General features: G+C 45.7%; 1 protein-coding gene across 11 annotated transcripts in view; it reads left to right on the forward strand.

Moving 5' to 3' along the window:
- sobpa (sine oculis binding protein homolog (Drosophila) a) overlaps positions 1 to 27,411 on the forward strand; it is a 624,481-nt gene that overhangs the window by 517,830 nt on the left and 79,240 nt on the right. For 8 of the 11 annotated variants that reach the window (XM_072499947.1, XM_072499951.1, XM_072499948.1 and 5 more), the window contains 2 exons: positions 770 to 844; positions 1,201 to 1,221. The exons of 2 other annotated variants lie outside the window; for them this stretch is intronic. In XM_072499947.1, coding sequence (XP_072356048.1) covers positions 770 to 844; positions 1,201 to 1,221 — 96 coding nt within the window. The remainder of the gene's footprint in view (positions 1 to 769; positions 845 to 1,200; positions 1,222 to 27,411) is intronic. One more of the 11 variants, XM_072499945.1, reaches the window with a different exon arrangement.

The following is a 27,411-nucleotide window of genomic DNA, read 5'->3' on the forward strand; positions in this document are numbered from 1 at the left end:
GAATGTGTGAGGTGGAGTGAGGGGGGCCCAAGGAATGCCTTATAGGTGAGTTCGGGCATTGGGGGGTTTCAGGGTCACGTCGGGATTCGAGCGAACGGGACGGCATTTCAAAATGGCATCCCGATCTCTTCCTGCACTCAGGAGTTCCGACGAGTGGAGCTCCTCAGTGCAGGAAACGGGACTAAATGCAGCCTTGATGGGGGGGTTCCCCGCTGAGGCACCGAATTGAAACAAGATCTGGATAGATAATGTGGTGTTTCTCGACACTGCGAGGGCCGCAAAACACCCAGCTAAACGCACTCATCATGGGACTCTGTTCCAATTTGGTTAAATCGCGCCCTCTAACTAGTTTGATGTTTCCACTCCAGGTTATAATTTAAAGGTTTTGTCAGCTTATGACCCTAGTTGAAATGTCTGTATTCTTTATTTTCTTTCATATTCTTTAGCAACTAATCTTTTTTTGTAATGAGTGATTTACAAACAAATGTAGTCTCTCAACAAGTTTTACCCTTCCCAATACTTTGTGGCTTTTTTATATTCTTATTTCCTGCGGGTCGTAACACTTGAGCAAGTGGCCTCGTCTTTTGGGAACACTGACGTCATGTGTCAATTAGCTATTCTATTGGAAAGAAAGAGGTTAGAGAGGAGAGGCAGCCCAGCCCAGCGCAGTACAGCCCAGCCGTTCCTCACCTGATGCCCCTAACCTGCATATTCTTTCTACGGATGATGATCAGGAACAGAAACCCTGATTGTTATTTCCTGTCCTTAGCCCAAGAATCGAGGATCACCCACCATCGCTCGACTGACACAGCACGGAACGGAGGTTGAACTTGGGAGCGTTCTGGTTTGTATGGCTTAGCACCACACTCGACACTGCATTTACCTTCTTTAAAAAATGTGCTCTGTTTTTACAAAATAGAACTTGAAACAAGCATTTAAGACTGTTCTAAAGAGCAGCGGACAATGAGCTCACCCTGATGAGAGCACTAACTTGTGCTGATTGAGGACACACAGTTGCACACAGACACAATTTTGTATAGTGCATTACAACATAGCACACTGATTTCTGCACAAATTCTAACTCAATAAGTTTTTATTTATTTAAATACAATCCAGCAATTTGTAGTTTTAATGTTATTTTGAAACTGTAAAGGCTTCATTGCATTTGTCATTAAAACCTTTTTTCTTTTCTTTTTTTAGGATAGAATAAAAGACACAACAGTAAGAATACTTTTTTTATTATTATAATAGCATATAATTAACCTTTTAATTTCCTTTTAATTCTGCTTTAAAACTGCACATTAATTCCCTGATTGTACCAACCTGTCAATCATCTACAGCACTGACATTACAATAGCCTCTGCCCCTTTCAGTCAGTGTAACTTCAGCTCCACTTGAGTTGTCATTAACATGCTTTTCATTTATGTATAAAATCATACAATATATAAACATATGTGTTACAAAATATTACTTTAGATGAGGGAGCATGATTTAATGAAGGTGTAATTTAATCTTGAACTCAAATGGCATCTGCAAACTGCTCGGGTTTTTCTGTTTATGTTGCCAGGAGTTAGTCATTCTTAATACTAGGCCCCTCTGTCATTTTATAGGGATCTGTTTGAAGCTCTAGGTCTTATTTAACAGTTTTCCTGAAATATATATCCATATTTGTTGGGAAAAGTGAATTATTTGAAAATCGTGTTAATTGTGATTGTTACAAGTCACTGAGTGTCTTTAAGACCGAGATAGATATTTTCTTGCTTAACAAGGGGATCATGGGTTATGGGGAGAAGGCAAGGGAATGGGGATGAGAAAATATGAGCCATGATTGAATGGCGGAGCAGACTCGATGGGCCGAGTTGCCTAATTCTGCTCCTAAGTCTTATGGTCTCATGGTCTTATAAGCTGGTTTCAGCTTGTATTTGGGGGTTGTTGGTGGGCACGGGCTGTTGTAAGAGAGACCAGGATTTTAAATTGGTAGAGTCTGAGTGAGTGACTAAAGTTACCTTATCGCAGCACTTGAAAGTACTTACCTCCAAGTTGATGGCAGTTTTTCAAATATTTCTTGGGCACTATCAAACTGCAAGGCCTGTCTTCTAACACCATTAATGTCGAAGTCAAACTTTGTACAAATTATTCCTGATGAACTGCTATGGGGTATGTTCGGCTGAGCTTTTGTGCTTCAGGTATTTTGGTGCCTCTTGAGTGTGTCCTTTGGAATTAGAAATGGTTCTTGTGGCTTGGCTGGTGATTCCGTAACAGCTTATAGTACACACCATGTTGAAGTGGTATATGGCAATGTGAAAACGATGCTTGTAGGGACACACACCACTGATGGTGACTTTGATAGTTCACATGGGAAAAAAGAAACCATGATGTGTGACTTATCCAATGGGTCATACTTAGATGCTGTTATTATTAATGACAGTCTACAAATGAACAATGTGTTGATTGAAACTTAACAGAAGTACAATTTTTAATCTTCCCCAAATGTCACATTAACTATAGAGTGAGCATTGAATCTGGAAGAGACTCATTAAAGAAACATCCGGCTCTTGAGTTATTTGGGAGACAAGGCATTATGCCTCCAGAAATGTTACTTTATTGAAACCAGTGAATAACTGAACTCGGTAACAACAAGTTTTTACGAAGAAGTCCACCTCTCATTCTGCCTAATAGATAGGTTGAGAAGATGTTTTCTATGGCGATAGAATAACTCTCCGGCAAACTATTGGAACAGAATTGGGTGTCGGCTTATCGCCCATAGAAATTATGATCAGCAGGGATAAATATCTATTAGTCCTCTACCTGACAACTGATTGAAGCTTTTATTAATCAACACAGATCAAAAACAGTCTTACTAAATCCTAGAAGGCTGTGTCCAGTCAATGCTGGGAACTGCATGCAGAAGATTTTAATGTCATTGCTACACTTTTTTGAATCAAACACTGTAATGTTCAGCAACATACATTGGGCGGAAAGTCTCCGTGTTTGCCAGAGTGACACAGTAGGCGGGAAAAACAAATGTTTTAGCCACAGGCCTCAAGGGTGGCTTTCTCCGTTTGGTTCATATCATTTGGGCAGCACGGTAGCACAGTGGTTAGCACAGTTGCTTCACAGCTCCAGGGTCCCAGGTTCGATTCCGGCTTGGGTCACTGTCTGTGCGGAGTCTGCACGTTCTCCCCGTGTCTGTGTGGGTTTCCTCCGGGTGCTCCAGTCTCCTCCCACAGTCCAAAGATGTGCAGGTTAGGTGGATTGGCCATGCTAAATTGCCCTTAGTGTCCAAACAGAAAAGTTGGGTGGGGTTACTGGATTACAGGGATAGGGTGGAGGTATGGGCTTAGCTGGGGTGCTCTTTCCAAGGGCCGGTGCAGATTTGATGGGCCGAATGGCCTTCTGCACTGTACATTCTATGATATCTGAAAAATAACATGCTCCACCATTTATTAAAGATAGGGGGCGGGATTCTCCACTCCCACGCCGAAGTGGCCGCGCCGTCGTGAACGCCGTCGAGGTCCACGACGATGCGGAACGGCCCCGGTCCCGACCGATTCAGGCCCTGACAATGGGCCAGTATCGGGGCCGCGTCATCTACCGGCGCCAGGCCTTGTCGCCCGTGTAAAAGCGGCGCCGCATGGATGACGCGGCCGGCGCCGCATAACAGACGTCATCCGCGCATGCGCGGGTTGGCAGGCGCCAAACCGCGCATGCGTGGTTGCCGTCCTGTCCAAATCCGCCCCGCAAGAAGTTGGGGGACGGATCTTGCGGGGCCGGGGAAGGAAGGCGGTCCTCCTTCAGAGAGGACGGCCCGACGATCGGTGGGCACCGATCGCGGGCCACCCCACATTGCAGGTGAAGCCCAGTGCAGGATCCCCCCTCGTCCCCCCACAGGCCGCCCCCCCAGCGTTCACGCACCGCCCACGACTGCAGCGACCAGGTGTGGACGGCGCCGGGGGGAACCCGCCGTTTTGGCCTGGCCGCTCGGCCCATCCGGGCCGCAGAATCGCGGGGGTGCCGGAGAATCGCCACCTTGGGTGCCTCCGGCGATTCTCCGGCCTGCGGCCCGCGAAACTCGACTGGGCCGTTCCCGCCGCTTGGGAGAATCGCGGGAGGGCGTCGGACCGGCGTCCCCGGAAATTTTGGCCCAGGCAATTCTCCCAACCGGCGTGGGAGTGGAGAATCGCGCCCAGGGACTCACTTTAAAAATTAATAATAGAAGACCCCCACCACACCAGTATCGTAAACTGCATTTTGGGCCTCCCGTGGGATTTTCTGCTCCTGCCGCCAATCCCGCCCACCTAAATTGGGAACAGAAAATCCCCCTCATAGTGACTTTAAGGGCTGCAATGACTACTTATGTATGGAATTCGCTTTTGCCTGCCCTTGCCGTGCTCCTTTCCCTTAACCTTCCTGGCCGAAAGCTACTGCAACTGTATCCTCAGTAATTATTTGTGGAGGTCAATGATGCATCACTTCCCAGCTAGATGGATCTGTGAATGGTATTCACCCGGGCAGTGCAGGATGGTAAATAGTATTCTTGAATAAAGCCAGTAAATAAGATACAACCCATTTCCTCTGCGAAGAAAGCCCCCCGCCCCCACAACTTTTTCTGTTCTAAATTGTAGCTTTTTAACAAAGTTGGTATCTCTGAAAAGTGTTTGAAGTAACCATAGCTTGGCATCTTTCCCAGAAATAACTGTCAGTATGGTACCTTTTATAATGTACCTCAAATTGAACCTACAACTTCTATTTTTTCAAGGCAATTATAGCTATACGAAAAGTACAGCACACACTTATCTATCTGTTTCTGTATCTATCTATTCATCTATATATTTATCTCCATTTCTCTCTCCCTTTATCTAGCTACTTCTCTCTTTATTTTCCTCTCTATAGTTACCTCTTCCCCTCCCATATTAAAAATGTATACCTTCATGCACAGCCTATCATGTTTTTGTCACACATTTTGTGTCCATTTTGTTCTCATTTCAAATTCTTATGTTCACATCGATAATAGGTTTTTCTTATGTAAATTTGACATTGACCGCGCACAATGCTACCGGCTCCCCAAATCACTCAAAAGTACATTCGGATTTTCTTTCTACCTGCCCACTACTTTTTGTAACTGAAATTTCTAATTCCCAAAATAAAGGTTGCTGCAAACTGAAAAAGGAATACATATCTTAGACTAATATGATTCAGGTTGTCCATTGAATTGCTTTTTTGTGCTTTCTCTGCCTTCATTCAAGGCTTAACTTTCAAAAAGCTAAGGTTTGTTTTACCTGGGGATGAAACATTTCGAGCTGTATGTGGATGCGTCAGCTCCATTCAGTCAGTTGCACTGATGCAGTATTTTCCTTTACTTCAAAGGTTAGAGGGAAGAGTAAAAGTTCAGTCTTCAAAAAGAAACGTTAGTTGAATTTGGAAGCCAACTGATTGCCTCACATGTTTGCTAACACATCTAAAAATATAAGGTCAACAATAATCGCTTATACCTGTGAAACAGTGAGTCCATGTGTAATACCAGTAAGCCAAGGAAATGAAAGAGAAATAGAGAGAAATCATTCTAATTGACTTTTTTTGGAACAGAAATTTTAAAAGTTAAACAAAGCCTCCTTTTAGGAAAATCACAAATTGGTTGGATGGGGAAGGGGAGGAAGTAAACAGGTTGAGGAGCACCTCTAACCTCTCATCATTCTCTCTGGAAAGGAGTACGTGAGGTGGAAAGTTGGAAAGTTTAGGGTGAAACCAGTGACATCAAATGGGAAAGAAGAGAAGACAGAGGATTCCGCAGATAGTTCAAGGCAGACGAAAGAAAAAATAACTTGCATTTATGTACCACCTTTCATGAGCTCAGGATGTTCCAAGTGCTTTACAGTCTGTTAAGTGCTCCTGAAGTCAAGTCACTGGCGTAATAAAAAGGAATAGTGATAATAGTCAGGCATTGGAAGGAAGGGAGGTAATTAGTGGGAAGGTAAAGGGGTGGGAGATGCAAGGAGCTAGATGTGGAGGGGAAGAATAAGTGTTTGGGGATGAGAAGGAAACCGTTGATGGCCAGATTTTTCCCACAACACTTACCCCAATGTAGCCTCCAGCCATTGATGACTTATTTCCCGTCACACTGCATCATCCAACCCACCACCTACTCACTGAATGGAAAAGAGAAAAAGACAAAGAGAACAAGAGAAACAAAAAAGAAGAGTTAAGAGGAAACAAGAAAGAGAGAAGGATAGGCAGAAAGGGGAGAGGAGCATGCAGACTTCAGAAGCTGGTAAGAGAGTGACCATATTCTTTGACCTACTGCGTACCATGGGAAATTGGCTAGTACTATTTGAAATCTTAAATAGGAATTAACTTTCTGTCATGTTGACAAATTTGTGCCAACTTTTCTCACCATTAATTGAGATGTCAGTATTTTCTATTCACATTTGCTCTGTCAAAATGCAATTACTGGCTCTGGTTACTGGTTGACTTTGTGGAGAAAATTCCTGAAGTCTTTCTCCCAACTCTCATCATATTGTTCCTTTTCTTTGAGGTAAGAAGTAGGTAAGTCATTTTAATATGTTTTTCCTTTAATCATTTTAAATTGTCTAGCGCTTGCAGGCCACAGCTCATTCAGCCTCACACCCCACCCCAGCCCAGCCCCGCAGAACCTGCTCTTTATTCATCCACTCAACTTATTCTCACAATGCCTCATTGTTTCCTTTACTCTGCCCATAGCCAAGTGTCTTTCTCGTGGGCCTCTTCCCAGTGCCTCACCTGTCATTGCTGTCCTTTTACCCCACCATCATCACCCTTTGACTCCTGTTTCTTCATCTATTAGGTCAAGCAGCTCCTACCCTGGTGCAGTGGTATAATTTCAACATGACAAGTTTATATGGGCAGTTTCATGTATCAATGTGGAAATAGTCAGAGGATACCTGAAGAGCTACATATCTTTTTTTTCCTGTTCTCTCCTTTCATTACATTTTTTGTCTACATAGACATAGAAATTCTGCATCTTGTCATTTGAATTTGTAGAAGCTACACTTTTCCAGTGGTGGTTGCAGCTGCACTGTGAGTGCGAACAGAAGGTGACTGCAACAAGCACTATGAGTGGCACAAGTAACTGACAACAGTCTATTGATCCTCTGACTGGTAGATGAGGATTCTAAATACTAAGCACTGGAGGAAAAGTAAATTACTTTCTACATGTGCTATTCTGAATTCACGTGATTATTAACCCTTTGGGCTCCCGCCCTTTCCCACTTCTCAACGTGTCTGTTTTCTGTAATGTAACAGCTGTGCATTCATTTTATACAACTTTCCTATGTCCACATATGGAATTATAAAATTATGAATTGCTACAAATATTTCAGTAGTAATCTACTGAGTGGATGTGTTGCTTCCCCATAACTGCAGGTCTTTATATTTATTCTAAGTACCTGAAGTCAAACTGATATCGGCAAATAGATAATGGTTGACAAATATTACAGCTTTGATAGCACAGGAGTAGACCATTCAATCCAACTGTCCTGTACAGGTGTTTGTGCCCCTGCGAGCTTCTTCCTCAACTCACACCTCAACTCTAATCACGTCTTTCCATCCTGCTTCATGTCTTCTGGATGCTTCTCCCTCGTGTAGGTGCCAACCCTCTCCTTAAATGCGTCAATGCTATCTGCTTCAACCAGGTCTCCCTAGTTTTCTCTATTCCAGTGAAAGAGCTCCAGTCTGCTCAGCGCTGACTGATAATTTTATCCTCACAACACTGGTATCGGTTCTCAGTCTTTTTTGCACTATCTCCAGTGCTTCTCTATATTTTTTGTAGTGTGGGCAGCACATTTATTGCCCATTTAGTTATACATGAAAAGATGACGATGAGCCTCCATGGACCTCTGCAGTCTGTGAAGATACATATTGTTGCATTATTGTTAGGTCGGAGTTCCAAGATTGTGACCCAAAAGTGATGAAGGATGGTGATTATATGTTCAAGTCAGGATGGTGTATAATTTGGAGGCGGATGTAGTGTTCCCATGCATCTGCTACCATTGATTTTCTAGACAGCGGAGATTGCAGATTATGGAGGTCTGTTGAAGAAGCCTTGGTGATTTACTGCATTGTGTCCTGTAGATGGTACACACTGCAGTCACAGTACACCATGGTGGAGAGAGTGGATATTTCAAATGGTGCATGACGAGTGATTAAGCAAACAACTTTGTCTTGCATGGTGTTGAGCTTCTTGATTGAGTACAACTGAAACAACAATCAGGTAATTTGAACATATTCCACTACTTATGCATTTTAGATGGTGTAAAGGCTTTGAGGACTCAGAAGATGAATCACTAGCTGCAGTATATCCAGATTCTGGCCTGTTCTTGTAACCATGGTATTTACTTAGCTGGTCCAGTTAAGTTTCTGGTTAAGGATAACTCTCAGGATGTTGGTGGTGTGTGATTCTGCACTGTTTTGAATGTCAAGCAGGATGGGGATTAGGCACTCTCTTCTGAGAGATGGTCATTACCTGGCTCTTGTGTGGGACAAATGTACATAGCACTTGATAGACCAAGCATAAATATTGCCATGGTCTTGCTTCACACACGCACCAACTTCTGAGAAATTGTGAGTGGAGCTGAACACTGCAGTCATCACCAAACATCCCCACTTACGACCTAATGTTAGAGGGAGGGGCAGCTTCATTGCCACCATTGGTATGATTAACCGTGCTGTCCCCCTCTAACATTTCTCTTCTGTTTTCCAGTTCAGCAGGGCAGCCTTTTCTTTTTTTACAGTCTTAATCTAACTGATTGCAGCTAAATCATCTCCAGCTGTGACTTTACGCCTTGCTACCTCTGGGGTCCACTAAGGACCCCCTTCTACATGCCGGCCCTTGGCAATATCATCCACAAATATGCAGCCAATTTCCGTTTGTGTAGTAATGACACCCAGCTCTACCTCTCCATTGCCTCTAATACAATCATGCTGCTGAACTAACATCTTTTCTTGGAAGAGTTGTAATTTTCACCAAATAGCTTAGCATCTTAATATTTTTCAGGCTCTGCCTCTCCTAAGTGTCTTAGAATGTTTTACAACAATACATTGTTATGGGTCAGGGTTTAGAGAATCCCAAAGTGTATCACGGAGTTCACCTGACCCACAACTTTTAATAGATTGTGGTATGGGGAGCACACGGCCCACTCTACAGGTATGGTACAGAAGAAATGGAAAAGTATTTTTTAAAGCAAAACAATGTTTATTCTATGAACTCAAGTTAACCTTTTTAAAACAAACAGTGAATATCTTAGCAACCAGTAAATCAAATACACCCCCCAAAGAATACAACACTAAGTAACCTATTTGCTGTCCTTTTACACCCAGACTTAACAAACCTTTAAACAGAAGCACATCAGGGTTTACATTCAATACTGAAAATATTTATAATTCTGAATTCACCAAATGCTTAAGAGATAGTCCTTCATGGCAGAGAGCTCACCAATACAGCTGCTTTGGCTGACTTCAGCTGCAACACACTACGAAACCAAAAAGACAGACAGACCCCAGCTTTTCTCAAAGTGAAACTAAAAAGCAGAACCAGAGCTCAGCTCCACCCACACTCTGACATCACTGCAGTAACATGAGCAGCTAACCATTTCTTAAAGCGACATTCTCATGACAACATAAATGCATGTTGTTGTTGTAATCACCCACAAATGAAATCGATGGAAATGTGCAGCTTTCAATTCCTGAGACACCTATTTTACATATAAGACCAAATGACAGAGGATCCTTTTTGCCTGTTTGACATAACTCCCCGAATGCACCCTTAATTAGAGAAAAAAGGAAATATTTTTTAAACTTGAGTAAAATGCTTGTTTACAAGCAGAACTCAAAATTGTAGAGAATATTTTCCTCGGCAAATGTAAGGATATATATTGTCTATACAGACTCAGCAGCCTTGACGAGTAACCTGGTGTTCCTCTTGTAATCGGACTTTTTTTGGCCTTGGCATTACCCCTGCATGAGAAATGTTTTTCCAAAATATTTTGCTTTGTCTGGGCACCACAGTTTCTGTTGGGAGGGTTAGCACATAGCGGAATTAAATACAACTGGTGCCTGACGCTGCTTATCCTTCAAAACGTTGTTACATTCATGCAGAATATGCCTTCCAAATGTGTGCAGGGAAGGACTGAAGCACTCTTGTGAGAATAAGGTTACCAATCATGCCTGTGAAATAAATTGAGTTACACGTTTCTGAGGTAATATGTTTGTTCGTAATTGAATAATTTAGTAACTGAATCTATTCCTGTGTTGCTGCAATGAAATGGGCTAGACAGCACTAATCCGTTTGATACTATTTGAAGTGGCACACCATCCACACCCACACTGACTTAGGCACTTGTAAGATAATGAATTATTGACAGTGAAAGAAATCGGTGGAGAATTTCAGAGAGCTCTCAGGAATGTGTTTGGATTAGAAAGTATTTACTTATTTAGTTGTTTCTGACATTGGAGACTCTTAGAAGCCAAAGCGGATCAATACAGCAGTCAAAGATGTCTTTTTGCCAATTTATACCAAGTGAAACAATGGGAAAAAAGTAATGATCTATTTTGAAACCATGCAATTTTGAATTGCTGAGGTAAGAAATTATACATGCTTGCTTTCCTTTTGCTGTGTCAGTAACGGTCTGTGAGGGGCAGATGACGCACTGAGCTCTGTGGCTGGTTCATGGGAGCCAATGCACTGTGTATTTTCTGCTTGTAGATCTGTGAAATTTATTTTTGACAGGATATTCCTCACTTAACGTTAAATACTTATTTCTGGCATTGGTTATTCAAGGATTTTAACCTGATTCTTCAAACAGTTTTGCCATCATTAGGTGCTAGTGACTACTGGTCAGCTCATCATAGAACATTACAGCGCAGTACAGGCCCTTCGGCCCTCGATGTTGCGCCGACCTGTGAAACCACTCTAGAGCCCATCTACACTATTCCCTTATCGTTCATATGCCTTTCCAATGACCATTTGAATGCCCTTAGTGTTGGCGAGTCCACTACTGTTGCAGGCAGGGCATTCCACACCCTTACTACTCTCTGAGTAAAGAACCTACCTCTGACATCTGTCTTATATCTATCTCCCCTCAGTTTAAAGCTATGTCCCCTCGTGCTAGACAGCACCATCTGAGGAAAAAGGCTCTCACTGTCCATCCTATCTAATCCTCTGATCATCTTGTATGCCTCAATTAAGTCACCTCTTAACCTTCTCTCTAACAAAAACAGCCTCAAGTCCCTCAGCCTTTCTTCATAAGATCTTCCCTCCATACCAGGCAACATTCTGGTAAATCTCCTCTGCCCCCTTTCCAATGCTTCCACATCCTTCCTATAATGCGGCGACCAGAATTGCACGCAATACTTCAAATGCGGCCGCACCAGAGTTTTTTACAGCTGCAACATGACCTCATGGCTCCCAAACTCAATCCCTCTACCAATAAAAGCTAACACACCGTACGCCTTCTTGAAAACCCCCTCAACCTGGGTGGCAACTTTCAGGGATCTATGTACATGGACACCGAGATCTCTCTGCTCATCCACACTGCCAAGAATCTTACCATTAGCCCAGTACTCTGTCTTCCTGTTATTCCTTCCAAAATGAATCACCTCACACTTTTCTGCATTAAACTCCATTTGCCACCTCTCAGCCCAGCACTGCAGCTTATCTATGTCCCTCTGTAATTTGTAACATCCTTCCGCACTGTCCACAACTCCACCGACTTTAGTGTCATCTGCAAATTTATTCCGCAATTTAAAGGAAATGAAACAGAGTCCTGTTTTGAGTGCGTTTAGCAGGGTGTTTCCCGGCATTGCAGCGCCGAGAACGACCCCGCTATTAAACAGGACTCTGCATAATTTCTGGGCCTCGGCGAGGAATACCCTGCCGAGACCGCACTCCGGCTAATTTCCTGCACTAACAAGCTCAGCTTGCCAGTGCAAGAAGAGATTAATGGTGCCCTGATATCTGACCCCCCCGCAGTGGCCTCCGGAGCCTCTGGACCCCCCAAAACGCCCCGACTTACCAATTAGGGGATCATCGAGACCCCCACCTCGTAAGGGTAGGGAATCCCCGGGCCTAGTTCCCGACACGGGCAAGGTACCACATGGGCACCCTGGCAGTGCCCCTGCCAGCCTGTCAGCGCCACCTGGGCCCCCTGTCAGTTTCATAGGGCCTGGATGGCATCAGAAGTGCCAGGATACTACTCTGCCCAATGCCCAACCACCCAGGGACCCCCTGATCACCTGGAAGCCCACCCCCCAAGTGCCGGTACACTTGGTTCACGTTTGTGGAAATCTGTGCCACACAGCGCCCACTTGGGGACTCCAAGGCGAGGTCATTGGTTCTCTCGTCTTGGGTAGCTCAGGCGCAGACATATTCAAGTGAGACTAACTACTCACTTGAATATGCAAATCTGGATCCCATCCTCAATGGGCAGGATGCAGATCACAACACCTTGCGAGGTCTTGTTAGTTCTTGCGAGGCGTAATGAACGTCATAAATCTCGTGAGAGGCCTCATTCCATCCCACGACGAGGCCATTAGATTGTGCCCATATTTTTATAAGTATATTTTCAGTTGATCAGTGTGTTCTTTGCCCTCAATGTCCCATCCTTTCCTGAAGATGCTGAGTCAAGCTAACCTGAACCTCTTCCAAGTAGCATATTTGCAAGTGGGAGTAACAGGCTATTGAGCATTGGTCCATGAGGCTCTGTCAACTAGGAGGCAGAGTATTCACCCTGCTGTGTCACTGGGAAAACATGATCAGATCTGTCTGCTGATGTGCACGATTCATTGAAAATCAGGGTTAGAGAGAGCCTGGAGCCAGTTTGTACATCAAGCAGAATATTTAATTATTGGAAGGAAACAGAGTTTAATTGTACAAATTGTGCTATATATTATTCATTAATACCTCAAAGGAGTAGCTGGGTAGCCCAGTATTATACAAATTAAACAGAATGTCTTGTGGGGTGGTAGGATAGGCATTCACACTTAGGATTCACCTCCTGTTGAGGTACCAATATCGACTGCAGGAGAACTGTATTTTGTTCTCAAGCTGTATTTCCCAATCTTGTACTGCAGCATTCACGGCAGCTGCATTGGGATTTCTGTCACCCGCCCGTCTCATGGTGACACAGGAGAAAAGAAAAACCACAAACCCTGAAAAAATGAAATAGAAAGATAAGGTACTGAAAATGTGCAACAGTATCTTTAATGGGCCAAATATAAGTTTGTATTTCAATAGGTCTTAAGACAAAAGACTTTGGACTGAAATGTTAACTTAGCCTTTCTCTTTGTAAATGTGTGGTTAAAGAGTCGGTTTGTTTATTCGGGGAATTTTATGGGCTATTCAACAACTTCACTTGTTGTTAAAGGGCTTGTGAATTCTATTCATAAAGTGGATAATATGTGAGGGGTGAAAGTGAGGAGGGTGAGGGATAAGTTTAAAGTTGATGGAGAGATTTAAAGTAGTCAGAAGTTCAATTATATACAGGAGCTGTTGATTGTATTGGGAGGACCAGGCTGAGGCTTTTTGGGAACGGAGATGGGCCTTTTATCACTCTGGACTCATCCCTCCTTCATTTCCGCCTCAGTCCTGCCGCTGGAGTAAGCAGGCCCACCTCCAAGCCACTGAAGGCCTGCATGCCCGGAAAATCCCTCCTGCTGGCAGTCTCGAGACTGAGATGGGATTGCGATGGTGAGAGTACTTCCACCTTCCAATTCCTACCTCCAACATAAAAATTCAGCCCCTGGTCTCTATTGAGTTAGCAAACAAAGCAGTAGTGGAGCTTCTACAATTAACTTAAAGGAATTTGGGTCAGAGAAAGAAAACTGATTAGGGTTTCCACTTCAGATCTCCTGGCTGGTCAGCTTTGTGTCACGGTCGAGTGCCTTGGTGGTTCAGGCTATGCTGTGCCAGGGTGCCACCCTGCCCAAAGAGCAGGAAGTTGGCGTCCCCAAACCGTTTGCGGGGACCAGTACCAAACAGGGCTTGCCCGAGGGCCCCGAGGTGAAGGGATTGAATCCCAAAGCCTCAGGTACCTTGGGAATCTGGACATTAGAACATAAGAACTAGGAGCATGAGTAGGCCATCTGGCCCCTCGAGCCTGCTCCGCCATTCAATGAGATCATGGCTGATCTTTTGTGGACTCAGCTCCACTTTCTGGCCCGAACACCATAACCATTAATCCCTTTATTCTTCAAAAAACTATCTATCTTTATCTTAAAAACATTTAATGAAGGAGCCTCAACTGCTTCACTGGGCAAGGAATTCCATAAATTCACAACCCTTTGGGTGAAGAGGTTCCTCCAAAACTCAGTCCTAAATCTACTTCCCCTTATTTTGAGGCTAGTTCTGCTTCCACCCGCCAGTGGAAACAACCTGCCCGCATCTATCCTATCTATTCCCTTCATAATGTATATGTTTCTATAAGAGCCCCCCTCATCTTTCGAGATTCCAATGAGTACAGTCCCAGTCTACTCAACCCCTCCTCGCAATCCAACCCCTTCAGCTCTGGGATTAACCCAGTGAATCTCCTCTGCACACCCTCCACTGCCAATACGTCCTTTCTCGGGTAAGGAGATCAAAACTGAACACAATACTCCAGGTGTGGCCTCGCTAACACCTTATACAATTGCAGCATAACCTCCCTAGTCTTAAACTCCATCCCTCTAGCAATGAAGGACAAAATTCCATTTGCCTTCTTAATCACCTCTTGGTGTAAACCAACTTTTTGCGACTCATGCACTAGCACAACCAGGTCTCTCTGCACAGTAGCATGTTTTAATATTTTATCATTTAAATAATAATCCCTTTTGCTGTTATTCCTATCAAAATGGATAACCTCACATTTGTCAATATTGTATTCAATCTGCCAGACCCTAGCCCATTCACTTAACCTATCCAAATCCCTCTGCAGACTTCCGGTATCCTCTTCACTTTTTGCTTTACCACCCATCGCAGTGTTGTCTGCAAACTTGGACACATTGCCCTTGGTTCCCAACTCTAAATCATCTATGTAAATTGTGACCAATTGTGGGCCCAACACTGATCCCTGAGGGACACCACTAGCTACTGATTGCCAACCAGAGAAACACCCATTAATCCCCACTCTTTGCTTTCTATTAATTAACCAATCCTCTATCCATGCTACTACTTTACCCATAATGCCATGCATCTTTATCTTATGCAACAACCTTTTGTGTGTCACCTTCTCAAAGGCTTTCTGGAAATCCAGATATACTACATCCATTGGCTCCCCGTTATCTACCGCTCTGGTAATATCCTCAAATAATTCCACTAAATTAGATGGCACAACCTGCCCTTTATGAAACCCATGCTGCGTCTGCCCAATGGGATGCCTCGCTATTTCTTCCTTGATGATAGATTCCAGCATCTTCCCTACTACCGAAGTTAAGCTCACTGGCCTATAATTACCCGCTTTCTGCCTACCTCCTTTTTTAAACAATGTGTCACGTTTGCTAATTTCCAATCCTCCGGGACCACCCCAGAGCCTAGTGAATTTTGGTAAATTATCACTAGTGCATTTGCAATTTCCCTAGCCATCTCTTTTAGCACTCTGGGATGCATTCCATCACGGCCAGGAGACTTGTCTACCTTTAGCCCCATTAGCTTGCCCATCGCTACCTCTTTAGTGATAACAATCATCTCAAGGTCCTCACCTGTCATAGCCTCATTTCTACCAGTCACTGGCATGTTATTTGTGTCTTCCACTGTGAAGACCGACCCAAAAAACCTGTTCAGTTCCTCAGCCATTTCCTCATCTCCCATTATTAAATCTCACTTCTCATCCTCTAAAGGACCAATATTTATCTTAGCCACTCTTTTTTGTTTTATATATTTGAAGAAACTTTTACTAACTGTTTTTATATTCTGAGCAAGTTTACTCTCATAATCTATCTTACTCTTCTTTATAGCTTTTTTAGTAGCTTTCTGTTGCCCCCTAAAGATTTCTCAGTCCTCTAGTCTCCCACTAATCTTTGCCCCTTTGTATGCATTTTCCTTAAATTTGATACTCTCCCTTATTTCCTTAGATATCCACGGTCGATTTTCCCTCTTTCTACCGTCCTTCCTTTTTGTTGGTATAAACCTTTGTTGAGCGCTGTGAAAAATCGCTTGGATGGTCTTCCACTGTTCCTCAACTGTTTCACCATAAAGTCTTTGCTCCCAATCTACCTTAGCTAGCTCTTCTCTCATCCCATTGTAAACTCCTTTGTTTAAGCACAAAACACTAATGTTTGATTTTACCTTCTCACCCTCCATCTGTATTTTAAATTCCACCATATTGTGATCGCTCCTTCCGAGAGGATCCCTGACTATGAGATCGTTAACCAATCCTCTCTCATTACACAGGACCAGATCTAGGACTGCTTGTTCCCTCGTAGGTTCCATTACATACTGTTCTAGGAAACTATCGCGGATACATTCAATAAACTCATCCTCAAGGCTGCCTTGTCCGACCTGGTTAAACCAATCGACATGTAGATTAAAATCCCCCATGATAACTGGTGTACCATTTCTACATGCATCTGTTATTTCTTTGTTTATTGCCTGCCCCGCCATAATGTTACTATCTGGTGGCCTAGAGACTTCTCCTATCAGTGACTTTTTCGCCTTACTATCCTGATTTCCACCCAAATGGATTCAACCTTATCCTCCATAGCACCGATGTCATCCCTTACTATTGCCCGGATGTCATCCTTAAATAACAGAGCTACACCACCTCCCTTACCATCCACTCTGTCCTTCCGAATAGTTTGATACCCTCAGATATTTAACTCCCAGTCGTGACCATCCTTTATCCATGTTTTAGTAATTGCCACTAAATCAGAGTCATTCACGATGATTTGCGCCATCAACTCATTTACCTTATTCCGAATACTACGAGCATTCAGGGAAAGTACACTTATGTTGGCTTTTATATCTCTGTTTTGAACCTTAACACCTCGATCAGTAACCTTTCCTAAGTTATATTTCCTCTTAGCTTTTCTCCTAATTTTCCTTGTCGTTGAACCCATATCTTCATGTGACAACCTGCCGCGTTGCTTACCATTTATGTTTTTACTTCCCGTTTTATTCCTTTTAATATTACTGGGCCTATTCACTGAGCTCCCATCAGTCACTCTACCTTGTACTGTCGCCCTTTTTGACTTTTGACTCTGGCTTCTCTGCCTTACACTTTCCCCCTTACTGCCTTTTGTTTCTGTCCCTGTTTTACTACCTTCCGACTTCCTGCATTGGCTCCCATCCCCCTGCCACATTAGTTTAAACCCGCCCCAAAAGCTCTAGCAAACCCCCCCCCGGGACATTGGTTCCAGTCCTGCCCAGGTACAGACCGTCCGATTTGTACTGGTCCCACCTCCCCCAGAACTGGTTCCAATGCCCCAGGAATTTGAATCCCTCCCTCTTGCACCATCTCTCGAGCCACGCATTTATCCTATCTATCCTGACATTCCTACTCCGACTAGCTCGTGGCACAGGTATCAATCCTGAGATTACTACCTTTGAGATCCTACTTTTTAGTTTAACTCTTAACTCCCTGAATTCAGCTTGTAGGACCTCGTTCCGTTTTTTACCTACATCGTTGGTGCATTCGTGCACCACGACAGGTGGCTGTTCACCCCCCCCCCCCCCCCCCCTCAGAATGTCCTGCAGCCTCTCGGAGATATCCTTGACCCTTGCACCAGGGAGGCAACATACCATCCTGGAGTCTCGATTGCATCCGCAGAACCACCTGTCTATTCCCCTTGCGATTGAGTCCCCTATCACTATAGCCCTACCATTCTTCTTCCTGCCTAGCTGTGCAGCAGAGCCAGCCACGGTGCCATGAACCCGGCTGCTGCTGCCTTCCCCTGGTGAGCCATCTCCCTCAACAGTATCCAAAGCGGTATATCTGTTTTTCAGGGAGATGACCGCAGGAGACACCTGCACTGCCTTCCTACTCTTGCTCTGTCTTTTGGTCACCCATTTTCTATCTCCCTCAGTAACTTTCAGTAACTTTCACCTGCGGTGTGAACAACTCGCTAAACGTGCTATCCACGACGTCCTCAGCATCGCGGATGCTCCAAAGTGAGTCCATCCACAGCTCCAGAGCCGTCAAGTGGTCTAACAGGAGCTGCAACTGGACACACTTCTTGCACGTGAAGGAGCCAGTGACAGTGGAGGTGTCCCTGACCTCCCACAGCGCATACGAGGAGCAAGACACAGGTCTGGGATCTCCTGCCATGTCTTAAACCTTCGGTTAACATTTATAACTACAGTACCAAAAAAGAACCGAAGAAAAATTAAATAAATATACCAATGAAAAAGAAAAACTACTTACCAGTCACTTACCAGTGATAAAAAGCACCTCCTCCCTCCAATCTTCGAATTCCCACCTAGCTTCAAATTCCCAAACTCACACTTAGCTGTGTCTCACTCTGGCTATATCTCTTCTCTGGCTCACTGAGAGAACTCTGGCTCACTGGGAGTATTGCCTTGCTCTAATATACAGAGTTGCCAAAAACTATTGGGCGGGATTCCCCTTGCAACGTTTCGCAAGATTGCGTTGAATCTTGCAAGGCATTGTGAGCCATGTAGGTCTCAGGAGGGGTCGCCCGGCTTTCACAGGCCATGCTGTGCCGCGGAGACCTGCTTTTCCAGTGAAGCGTGACTGGAAGATGGTGCCTTGGGTATGTGGCTGTTCTTGTGAACAGATTTTTCCACAAGGATCAAGCGGCACAGTTCAACCATTTGTGACCTTTCAGTACAAAGAATTGTCCTTGATCAAGTGTTGCAGAGTGGCACATTCCAAGGTCCTTTTTAAACGGCACCCTGATCTCGAACTTAAGAGATAGCATTCCTCCAACGCCCATCACGGACATCGGGACCCCATCATCCACCCTCGCTGGCTACCCCTCCCCCTATCCTTCATCGATCATCGATCATCACAGGCAATCTCCTCCTCCCCCCACCATCGTCATCTTTCCCCCTGGCCCCGCTCCTTGGCAGTGCCAACCTGGCAGTGGTAGAGTGGCACTGTCAGGGGCTGTGCCAGGTCACTGCCCTGCCATTTTCCTGACCACCCGGGGACTACACTGGCCACCGCACCCCTGACATGGTCATCTTGACTGCTGGGGAGCAGTAGTGATTCCCAGGTAGGGGGAAACATCTGACATCACGAAAGATCGGGGGCGGAATCCCCCCCCCCCCCCCACGCTGGGTGGGAGAATCGCCCGGGTGCCGCGCGAGTCCCGCCACACCGTCCCGACGCCCGCACGTGATTCTCCCACCCCCCCCAAACCGGCACGGCGTGAATCACGGCTGGCCGCTGGGAGAATCGCCACTTGCCGTTGGTAATGGGCGAGCGGCGATTCTCCGGCCCGGATGGGCCGAGCGGCCTGTCCAACACGAGTTTCCCGCCGGCGCCATCCACACCTGGTCGCTGCCGGCAGGAACGGTGGGCCCCGATCGCGGGCCAGGCCACCGTGGGGGCACCCCCCGGAGCCAGATCGCCCGGCGCCCCCCCCCCCCCAGGACCCTGGAGCCCGGCCGCGCCGCCTTGTCCCGCCGGTAAGAGAGGTGGTTTGATTCTCGCCGGCGGGACAGCTATTCCAGCAGCGGGACTTGGGCCCATCGCGGGCCGGAGAATCGCCGGGGGGGCCGCCAACCGGCGCGGCGCAATTCCCACCCCCGCCGAATTTCCGGTGCCGGAGAATTCGGCAACCGGCAGGGGCGGGATTCACGCCAGCTCCCGGCGATTCTCCGACCCGGCGGGGGGTCGGAGAATCCCGCCCCAGAAGTATCATAATAAATTGGACTGAGGAGTCACTTGGCGGGGTTAGTAGGTCAGTGCAAGTTGACCCCAACTTGCCCATGAGAGGACTGGCCCATTTTAACACTGAGGTCTTAATATCATTATACAGGCCTGACTCTTGCCCAAACCCATTGGTGATCACATGGAGTCCAGCAGGTGGATTGAGTGATAGAAGGGTATGGGGTAGAGTAGGCAGATCTGATTGTGATTGGTGGGGGAAGTTCAAGGCCTGAGGTTTCCTTGTGGGGTCTGGAGGACCACATTCCTTTTAATTTTGTGCGAAATTGCAAGAACTTAAATTAATCTTCCTCAGTCCTCTTCTGTGCCTGCTCCTGTCTAACACCTGCTTCCCCTGGGAAGATCAGTAATATAATAAAAATATTAATCTTTATTGTCACAAGTAGGCTTACATTAACACTGCAATGAAATTACTGTGAAAAGCCCCTCATCGCCACACTGATCGGGTACACAGAAGGAGAATTCCGAATATCCAATTCACCTAACAAGTACGTCTTTCAGGACTTGTGGGAGGAAACCGGAGCACCCAGAGGAACCCCACGTAGACACAGGGAGAACGTGCAGACTCCGTACAGTGACCCAAGCCGGGAATCATACCCGGGTCGCTGGCGTTGTGAAGCAACAGTACTAATCACTGTGCTACCATGCCACCCAGTAGCAATAGGCACCAAGCAATTGATTTATTGTTAAAATCACGTTCCGTTCTGAATGATCTCATCAGACTCCAACTTCAGTATTTTGCTGAGTTTGTTGCCAGCCTAGGGTCTCGGATGCTAAAACAAATGAGCTTGTGAAAATGGCACAGGGTGTAAGTATGACAAGGTGAGCACCATATCACTGATATTTTAACTGCCCCATAATACTCATTGTCCTCCAGTGCAGGTAGTTAAGATTGGCTATTCAGGATATTCCTGTCTGTAGAGCACAAACTTGTTGCAATATTCATGGAGCCCCATTCTTACTGTTCCATCAAATCTAAAACATTAATTTATTAACGATGCCAACCATTTATTTTTGGACAATGTGTAAAGAACTATCCATGAGCTCCCTGGATTGAGAAATGCATACTAGTTCACAGACTCAAACCAGATTTCCTCCTACCCTTCTAAACCCCATTACTTTGAGTGTGCGAAAATTGCACAGGTCATATTATGGATGGGCAATCATACCTGCCGATGCCCTTGTGATTGTTTTATTTGCAGCTTTTTAAAAAAATGCTCCTCACTCTCCAATCAGCATCTCATGCAACCGAGTTTTGGGGGACCTCGATGGGTATTCGAGGACAAAGTGTATGCATGGATTACAATGGTAATGTGAAATTAGAAAGCTTATCACACTTCCATGCTCTGGGAGTCTTTTCCAGAGTGGTTCAACAACAAATGCAAATTGAATGTTGACATTTATAGCTAAAGGAATAGAATATTAAGATAAGGAAGTGTTGTTGCAACTATATAAGGCATTGATGAGACCACATCTGGAGTATTGTGCATAGTTTTAGAACATAGAACACTACAGCGCAGTACAGGCCCTTCGGCCCTCGATGTTGCGCCGACCTGTGAAACCACTCTAAAGCCCATCTACACTATTCCCTTATCGTCCATATGTCTATCCAATGACCATTTGAATGCCCTTAGTGTTGGCGAGTCCACTACTGTTGCAGGCAGGGCATTCCACGCCCTTACTACTCTCTGAGTAAAGAACCTACCTCTGACATCTGTCCTATATCTATCTCCCCTCAATTCAAAGCTATGTCCCCTCGTGCTAGACATCACCATCCGAGGAAAAAGGCTCTCACTGTCCACCCTATCTAATCCTCTGATCATCTTGTATGCCTCAATTAAGTCACCTCTTAACCTTCTTGGCCCCCTTATTTGGGGAAAGATGTAGTCGCATTGGTGGCAGTTCAGAGGAGGTTCACTAGGTTTGATTCCAGAGATGAGGAATTTGTCGTCCGAAGGGAGATTGAGCAGATTAGCCTATACTCTCTAGTGTTTAGAAGATTGAGGGAAAATCAAATTGAGGTATACAAGATGATAAAAGGTATGGATAAAGTAGACGTGGAGTAGACGCTTCCTCTTGTGGGGCATTCTAGAATGAGAAGTTGTAGTCTTAGGATAAGTGGTAGAAAATTTAAAACAGATTTGAGGAGAAACCATTTCTCCCAAAGGGTTGTGAATCTGTGGAATTCGTTACCCCAGAGTGTGGTGGACGCAGTGACAGTGAGTACATTTAAGGAGGAGTTGGACAGCTTTTTAATTGGTCATGGGTTGAAGGCTTATGGAGAAAGGGCAGGACGGTGGAATTAAGGCCAGGATGAGATCAGCCTTGATCAAATGGTGGAGCAGACTCGATGGGCCAAGTGGCGTAATTCTACTCCTCTATCTTATGAACATATGAACTAATCCTTGCCTTCCCCGATATAGTGGTGACTGGTCATGACCAGGGCTTTCATATCACATTAATGCTCACAGCTTCATGCAACAGCTATGTTGCTGTTACATGGAAATCAATTGCCACCAAATTGGCACCACAGAGCACCATTTTGATTTTAAAATTCTCATTGTTGTTTCCAATTCTCTCCATGGCCTCGTCCCTCCCAACGTGTACAATCTGCACCAGCCCCACAACCCTCCGGGATATCTACTTTCCTTCAATTCTGTCCTCCTGTGCATCCCCGATTATAATTGTACCACTATTGCTGGCCTCATCTTCAGTTACCTGGATCCCAAGCTCTGGAATGCCTTCCCCATAATAAACTCCTGCCTCTCTACCTCACATTCCTCCTATAAGACACTCCTTAAAACCTACCTCTTTGAACAGGCTTTTGATCATCTGATCTAATATCTCCCTATATCCGGTGTCAAACTTTGTTTTACAATGCTCCTGTGAAGTGCCTTGGGAAGACTCATTACTCTAAAAGTGCTATATTAATGTAAGTTGCTGTTGTCTAAGGTAACACTCCAGCAGCAGAGTGATGTTGTTGAACATAATACTGACGCACTACACTATAATTTACAGAGGGTCGTTGGTCTGTTGAATTCTCAGACAGCAACGGAGGCTGATCATTGAATATATTTACTTTTGCATTAGATACATTTTTGATTGACAAGGGAGTTGAGGGTTATGGCGGACAGACAGGAAAGTGACGTTGAGACCACAATCCGATCAGCCATGACCTTATTGAATGGTCGAGCAGACTCAAGGGGACGAATGGCCTATAAATACTTACACATTTTTATAATATTTGGTTCTCATTTTTTCCTTAACCATCTGACTTTCTGGACTATAACAACCATGAGATATGGAACAAGCAATGCTGTGACATGAAAAATGTTATCAGACCAGATAAAATGTTCATCAAAAGCAAAATCCGGGTGAAGTACCTCAAATCTGCCAACCCCCGGATTGAGTCCGTGCTAGTTTTTTTGGGAAAAAAAAATCAGAGTTGGTTAATTCAGTGAATAGGAGTCACAACATTGGGCGGGCATCTCCAATAATGGGGCTATGGCCCCACGCCGGCGTGAAAAGCGTCGCCAACCACCCCAGCGTCAACGGTCCCCGATAATGGGGAATGCTCCCCTTCCTAGGGGGCTAGGTTGCCGCCGGAGTGGTCCCCGCAGCTCCAGCCGGCACAGAACGGCTGCCGCAAGTTCGCACATGCGCGGAACAGCCGGCGTGATTCCGCGTATGCGCGCTACAGCCGGCGTGATTCTGCGCATGCGCGGTGGTTCCCTTCTCCGCACCAGCCTCCGGGCAATATGGCGGAGCCCTACAGGGGCCCGACGTGGAGGAACATAGGCCCCACGGAACCAGCCCGCCGATCAGTAGGCCCCGATCGCCAAGCCGCTGTGCCCCCCACCCCCCCGGGTCAGATCCCCCCCTTCCAGGATGGCCACCGCAGTCACACCTTCCAGGTCCCACCGTGTGGGACCTGAGTAACCCATGTCGGTGGGACTCAGCCGAACTTGGAGGCCACTTGGCCCGCCGGGGCCCGGAGAATCGCCGAGGGGGGCGGCTTTCAACGGCCATTGCGGCGGGAATCCCGCTGGTGCCCGAGAATCGGCGGGGGAAAATCGGGAACCCGGCAGTGGGGCGCGATTCTCGTGGTCCCCCGGGGATTCTCCGACCCAGCGTGGGGTCGGAGAATCCCGGCCATGATCTTTGTTCTCCTAGTCCCGTGGGGTCCGGGTTCACTAAGCCACTCAGAGCACGGGAATACAATGCCTGGTTTTCAGGCATCGGTGGTTTTCGGGTAGTCAGATTGGAGATATTCTTATTTGTACTCTGGATGCTGCAAGTCTGGAATGAAAACATAAAATGCTGGAAAATATTCAGCGGGTCAGGCAGCAGCTGTGAAGCAAGAAATGGCCAACGCTTCAGGCTGATGGTCTTCCTGTATCAGGTCAGAACATTAATACTTGGCATAATTTCTAATCTGTTAACTCCAGCTTCGCTTTCTGATCTTATTTCCTGAATACAGAACCCTTGACTATGATCCATTAGTGGGTTTTTCTTGAAATAAACTTCAAGAGCAAAGCTTCAGCAGTTTAGAATTGCTTCAATGACCCCAAGAATTCATACAGAATGGCAGGATTGTCACGGCGTAGAAAGAAGCCCATCTGCACTGGCTCTCCAAACTGTTAAGCATGCTCCTGTGTTGTATTCTGGTGTAATTATCTGCAGAAGCGACACTCAGTTTTGTGCTGCAGACACCATAAGCAGGTTGTATTCGTATGTGACAACAGTTACAATGTGGCTGCACCTTTACCAAAAGTTTATTTGCAAGTTGACCATGAAATGCTCTTTGCCGGACATGCTTATAATTCAGTAATCTTCACCAGAGTATGCTCATTCTTTTCAGTGAAGGGATTTTTTTAAATCACAGAATTTACAGTCCAGAAATGGCCATTCAGGTCTATGCCGATATTTACTCTACTCATGGACCCACCTTATATCATATCTAATTTAACCATATCAGCCGGCCCTATTAAACTTTTTAAACATACAGTTTTGAAGTTCCGCTTCCAGTGTAAAGCCCTGCCTCCAGTCAGAATAAATAGGTTCAATGAGACCTGCATGTCTGGGGCAAAGCTGTGCCTTCTTTAGGACCGAGAAGGTTTGAGGCTGGAAGGGGGTGAAGACTCCGGCTGCACTGTAAGCCTTGAAATTTATGTAAGTGTGTAAAGGAATCCCTTGCCGGATTTCACTTTTTTTACTGTTGTTGTATAGTTTAGCAGCTGTCGCACCGCTATAAAATGGGCACATGTGAGTTTCTCAAATAGGGTTCCTAAAGGAACTTTATTGTTTCATGGATTTTATTCTTTTTTAAGTTAGTTCATCATTTATTGATGTTTTTGCTTCATTGCACAGGTTTTATTTTTGTTGGGCTGGGCATTGCTTTTTTTCCCCATTTTCAGCATCAGTTTCTGCCATTACATCCCTTCTTTCCTCTTAGCTGCTGCTGCTATTTATATATCATCCTACAAGTCGAAGTTGTCAATTCCTTTTGGAGTCACCTAGTGATCCATGATTTAAATATGCAACACAGGTTTCCAGGGAAAGAACAAACACTGGAGGCCACTAATATTTCCTCCAATACCCTTTGCTGCTAATATGCCATTTGTTGTATTGTGCTGTCCCTACAAGATTCCCGCGTGCGTACGCATCTTAAAGGGGCCGCTGCTTGTGCCTGGCACATCCCTGATTGTTGCTCAGCTGCACCCTCGGGCAGCTTATAGGGAACTTTAGAGGCCCCCTGTGCTTTGTGGGTGAGACTACCATGCAGTTTTGCCATTCACTGTAGGCCGACCTGCAAACCTCGTATGAAATAAGTGCCTCATTCTGCACATGAGTTAATTTTGTGCACATTTCGATGAGGAATGGAACTTTTCACATTGCAGACTCGGTGGGGTGGGGGGGGGGGGATTTACCATGCAACCCGCCGTGCGTTTCGCAGCCATTGGCCTCCCCCTGTTGACAACGTGGTTTCCATTGAATACATCCGCCGGAGGAGGGGAGGGGGTGCCATTGGCAGGATCGGAAGATACTGCCGGCGTGAGGGACCGGAAAGTTCCGGCCTAAGTGTCAACATTAACCCTTAACAGGTCAGGTATAGAACAAACTTTACTCTTTCTCAGCCCTAACCTCGGCAGCATTATCTGTGCTAAACCAACATGTCATGTTGTTTCCACTTGTAAACCAGCTTGTTGCCTTTCTAAGCGAGGTCGCTAATTAATGCTGAATGAGGGATGGTTTTCCTGCTGCAAGACGTGCACAGTTGAAGCTGGGCTGAGCTTTCACATCCAGCCAGCAGACAGCGTAGACTTTCATGTAGTCTGTCTGAGTTGAATTCAAACCACGCCCCAAGGGTGAAAGACCGGTTCACGGCGCATTAAATTTTTATGCCACAGGGAGCATTCCCAGTCATCCACAGTGAGGTCTACCATCTTTAGTGAGTTGGCTGCTTTCTCTATGAAAAGCAAGCATCAGTCGGACAGGATCCAGGATGCACTGGGTGCCTAGTTTCCCCAAGAGTGAAGGACATTGTCGATTGTGATGACACTGGGAGGAAACATTTCCTGCCGTTATGAACTCGGGATGGCCAGCCAGTGAAGCATGTCCAACACCCACCCAATAATCTCACTGGGAGGCCAGGCTCATTTTGAGGGCTGGACCTCCCTAGCCTTTGTATAGAGGGTAGCATACAGTAAAAAGGGGCAGACCACTAGCTCCAGGCTGATCCAGCTGGAATCTGGGCTGGAAGAAAGTAGTTCCTCGGAATGGGTTGGGGCCGTAATCCTGACGTGTAGTCCGTGACATGTTTTACCCTGTTTTCGCCATTGCTTTTCTTTCCATGTATTAGTTTTCTTATTATAGTTAAGCGGAACTATCAAGTGTTCAATGTCGCAATGATGATATATGGAAGGTTGAGGTTTTTTAAAGAAAGTAGCCAGCTCCATTATGAGCACCCATTTGCTGCAAATGTTAGTGTTTCTGTTCCCCAGGTACGTAATCCTGAGGCCAGAAGGGGCCCTGTAGGATGGAGGCAAGAGGAAGTTGGGTCAGTGAGATTGAGAGTTTGAGCTGGGCTGGGACCCAGTACAGCAGGAGCCCCGTCTGGTTTTGTGGAGCTTCGAGGAACACAGCTGCTCCTTCCACCCTCATAGAAACAGAGGGTGCGGTCCTTCGGCCTTGCTGCTCCGGAAAAGCAGCTCACCACAGTGCAGCGTGGCCATTGAAAGCCTGGAGACCCCGCTCCTGGGATCTACACGGCTCGCAACAGCTCGTGCAGTCTCGGGAGACGTTGCAAGGTGAATCTTGCCCACAATGCACTTTTTGGCAAATCTGCATAATAGAGCTAGGCAGTAAGCCTTACTCTAATGTTCAGATTCCCGAAGTACCTGAGGCTTTGGAATTCAATCCCTTCGCCTCTGGGACTTCGGGCAAGTGCCGTTTGGTACCGGTCCCCACAAACGGGGACCAGATGGAACAGTACTCATGGGGGTGTCCAAGGGGATCGGAGGCCTTAGATGCATGCCCATTGGGCAGGGTGGTGCCC

Source organism: Scyliorhinus torazame, chromosome 4, assembly GCF_047496885.1.
Source record: "Scyliorhinus torazame isolate Kashiwa2021f chromosome 4, sScyTor2.1, whole genome shotgun sequence".
In the NCBI taxonomy this organism is placed as follows: domain Eukaryota; kingdom Metazoa; phylum Chordata; class Chondrichthyes; order Carcharhiniformes; family Scyliorhinidae; genus Scyliorhinus; species Scyliorhinus torazame.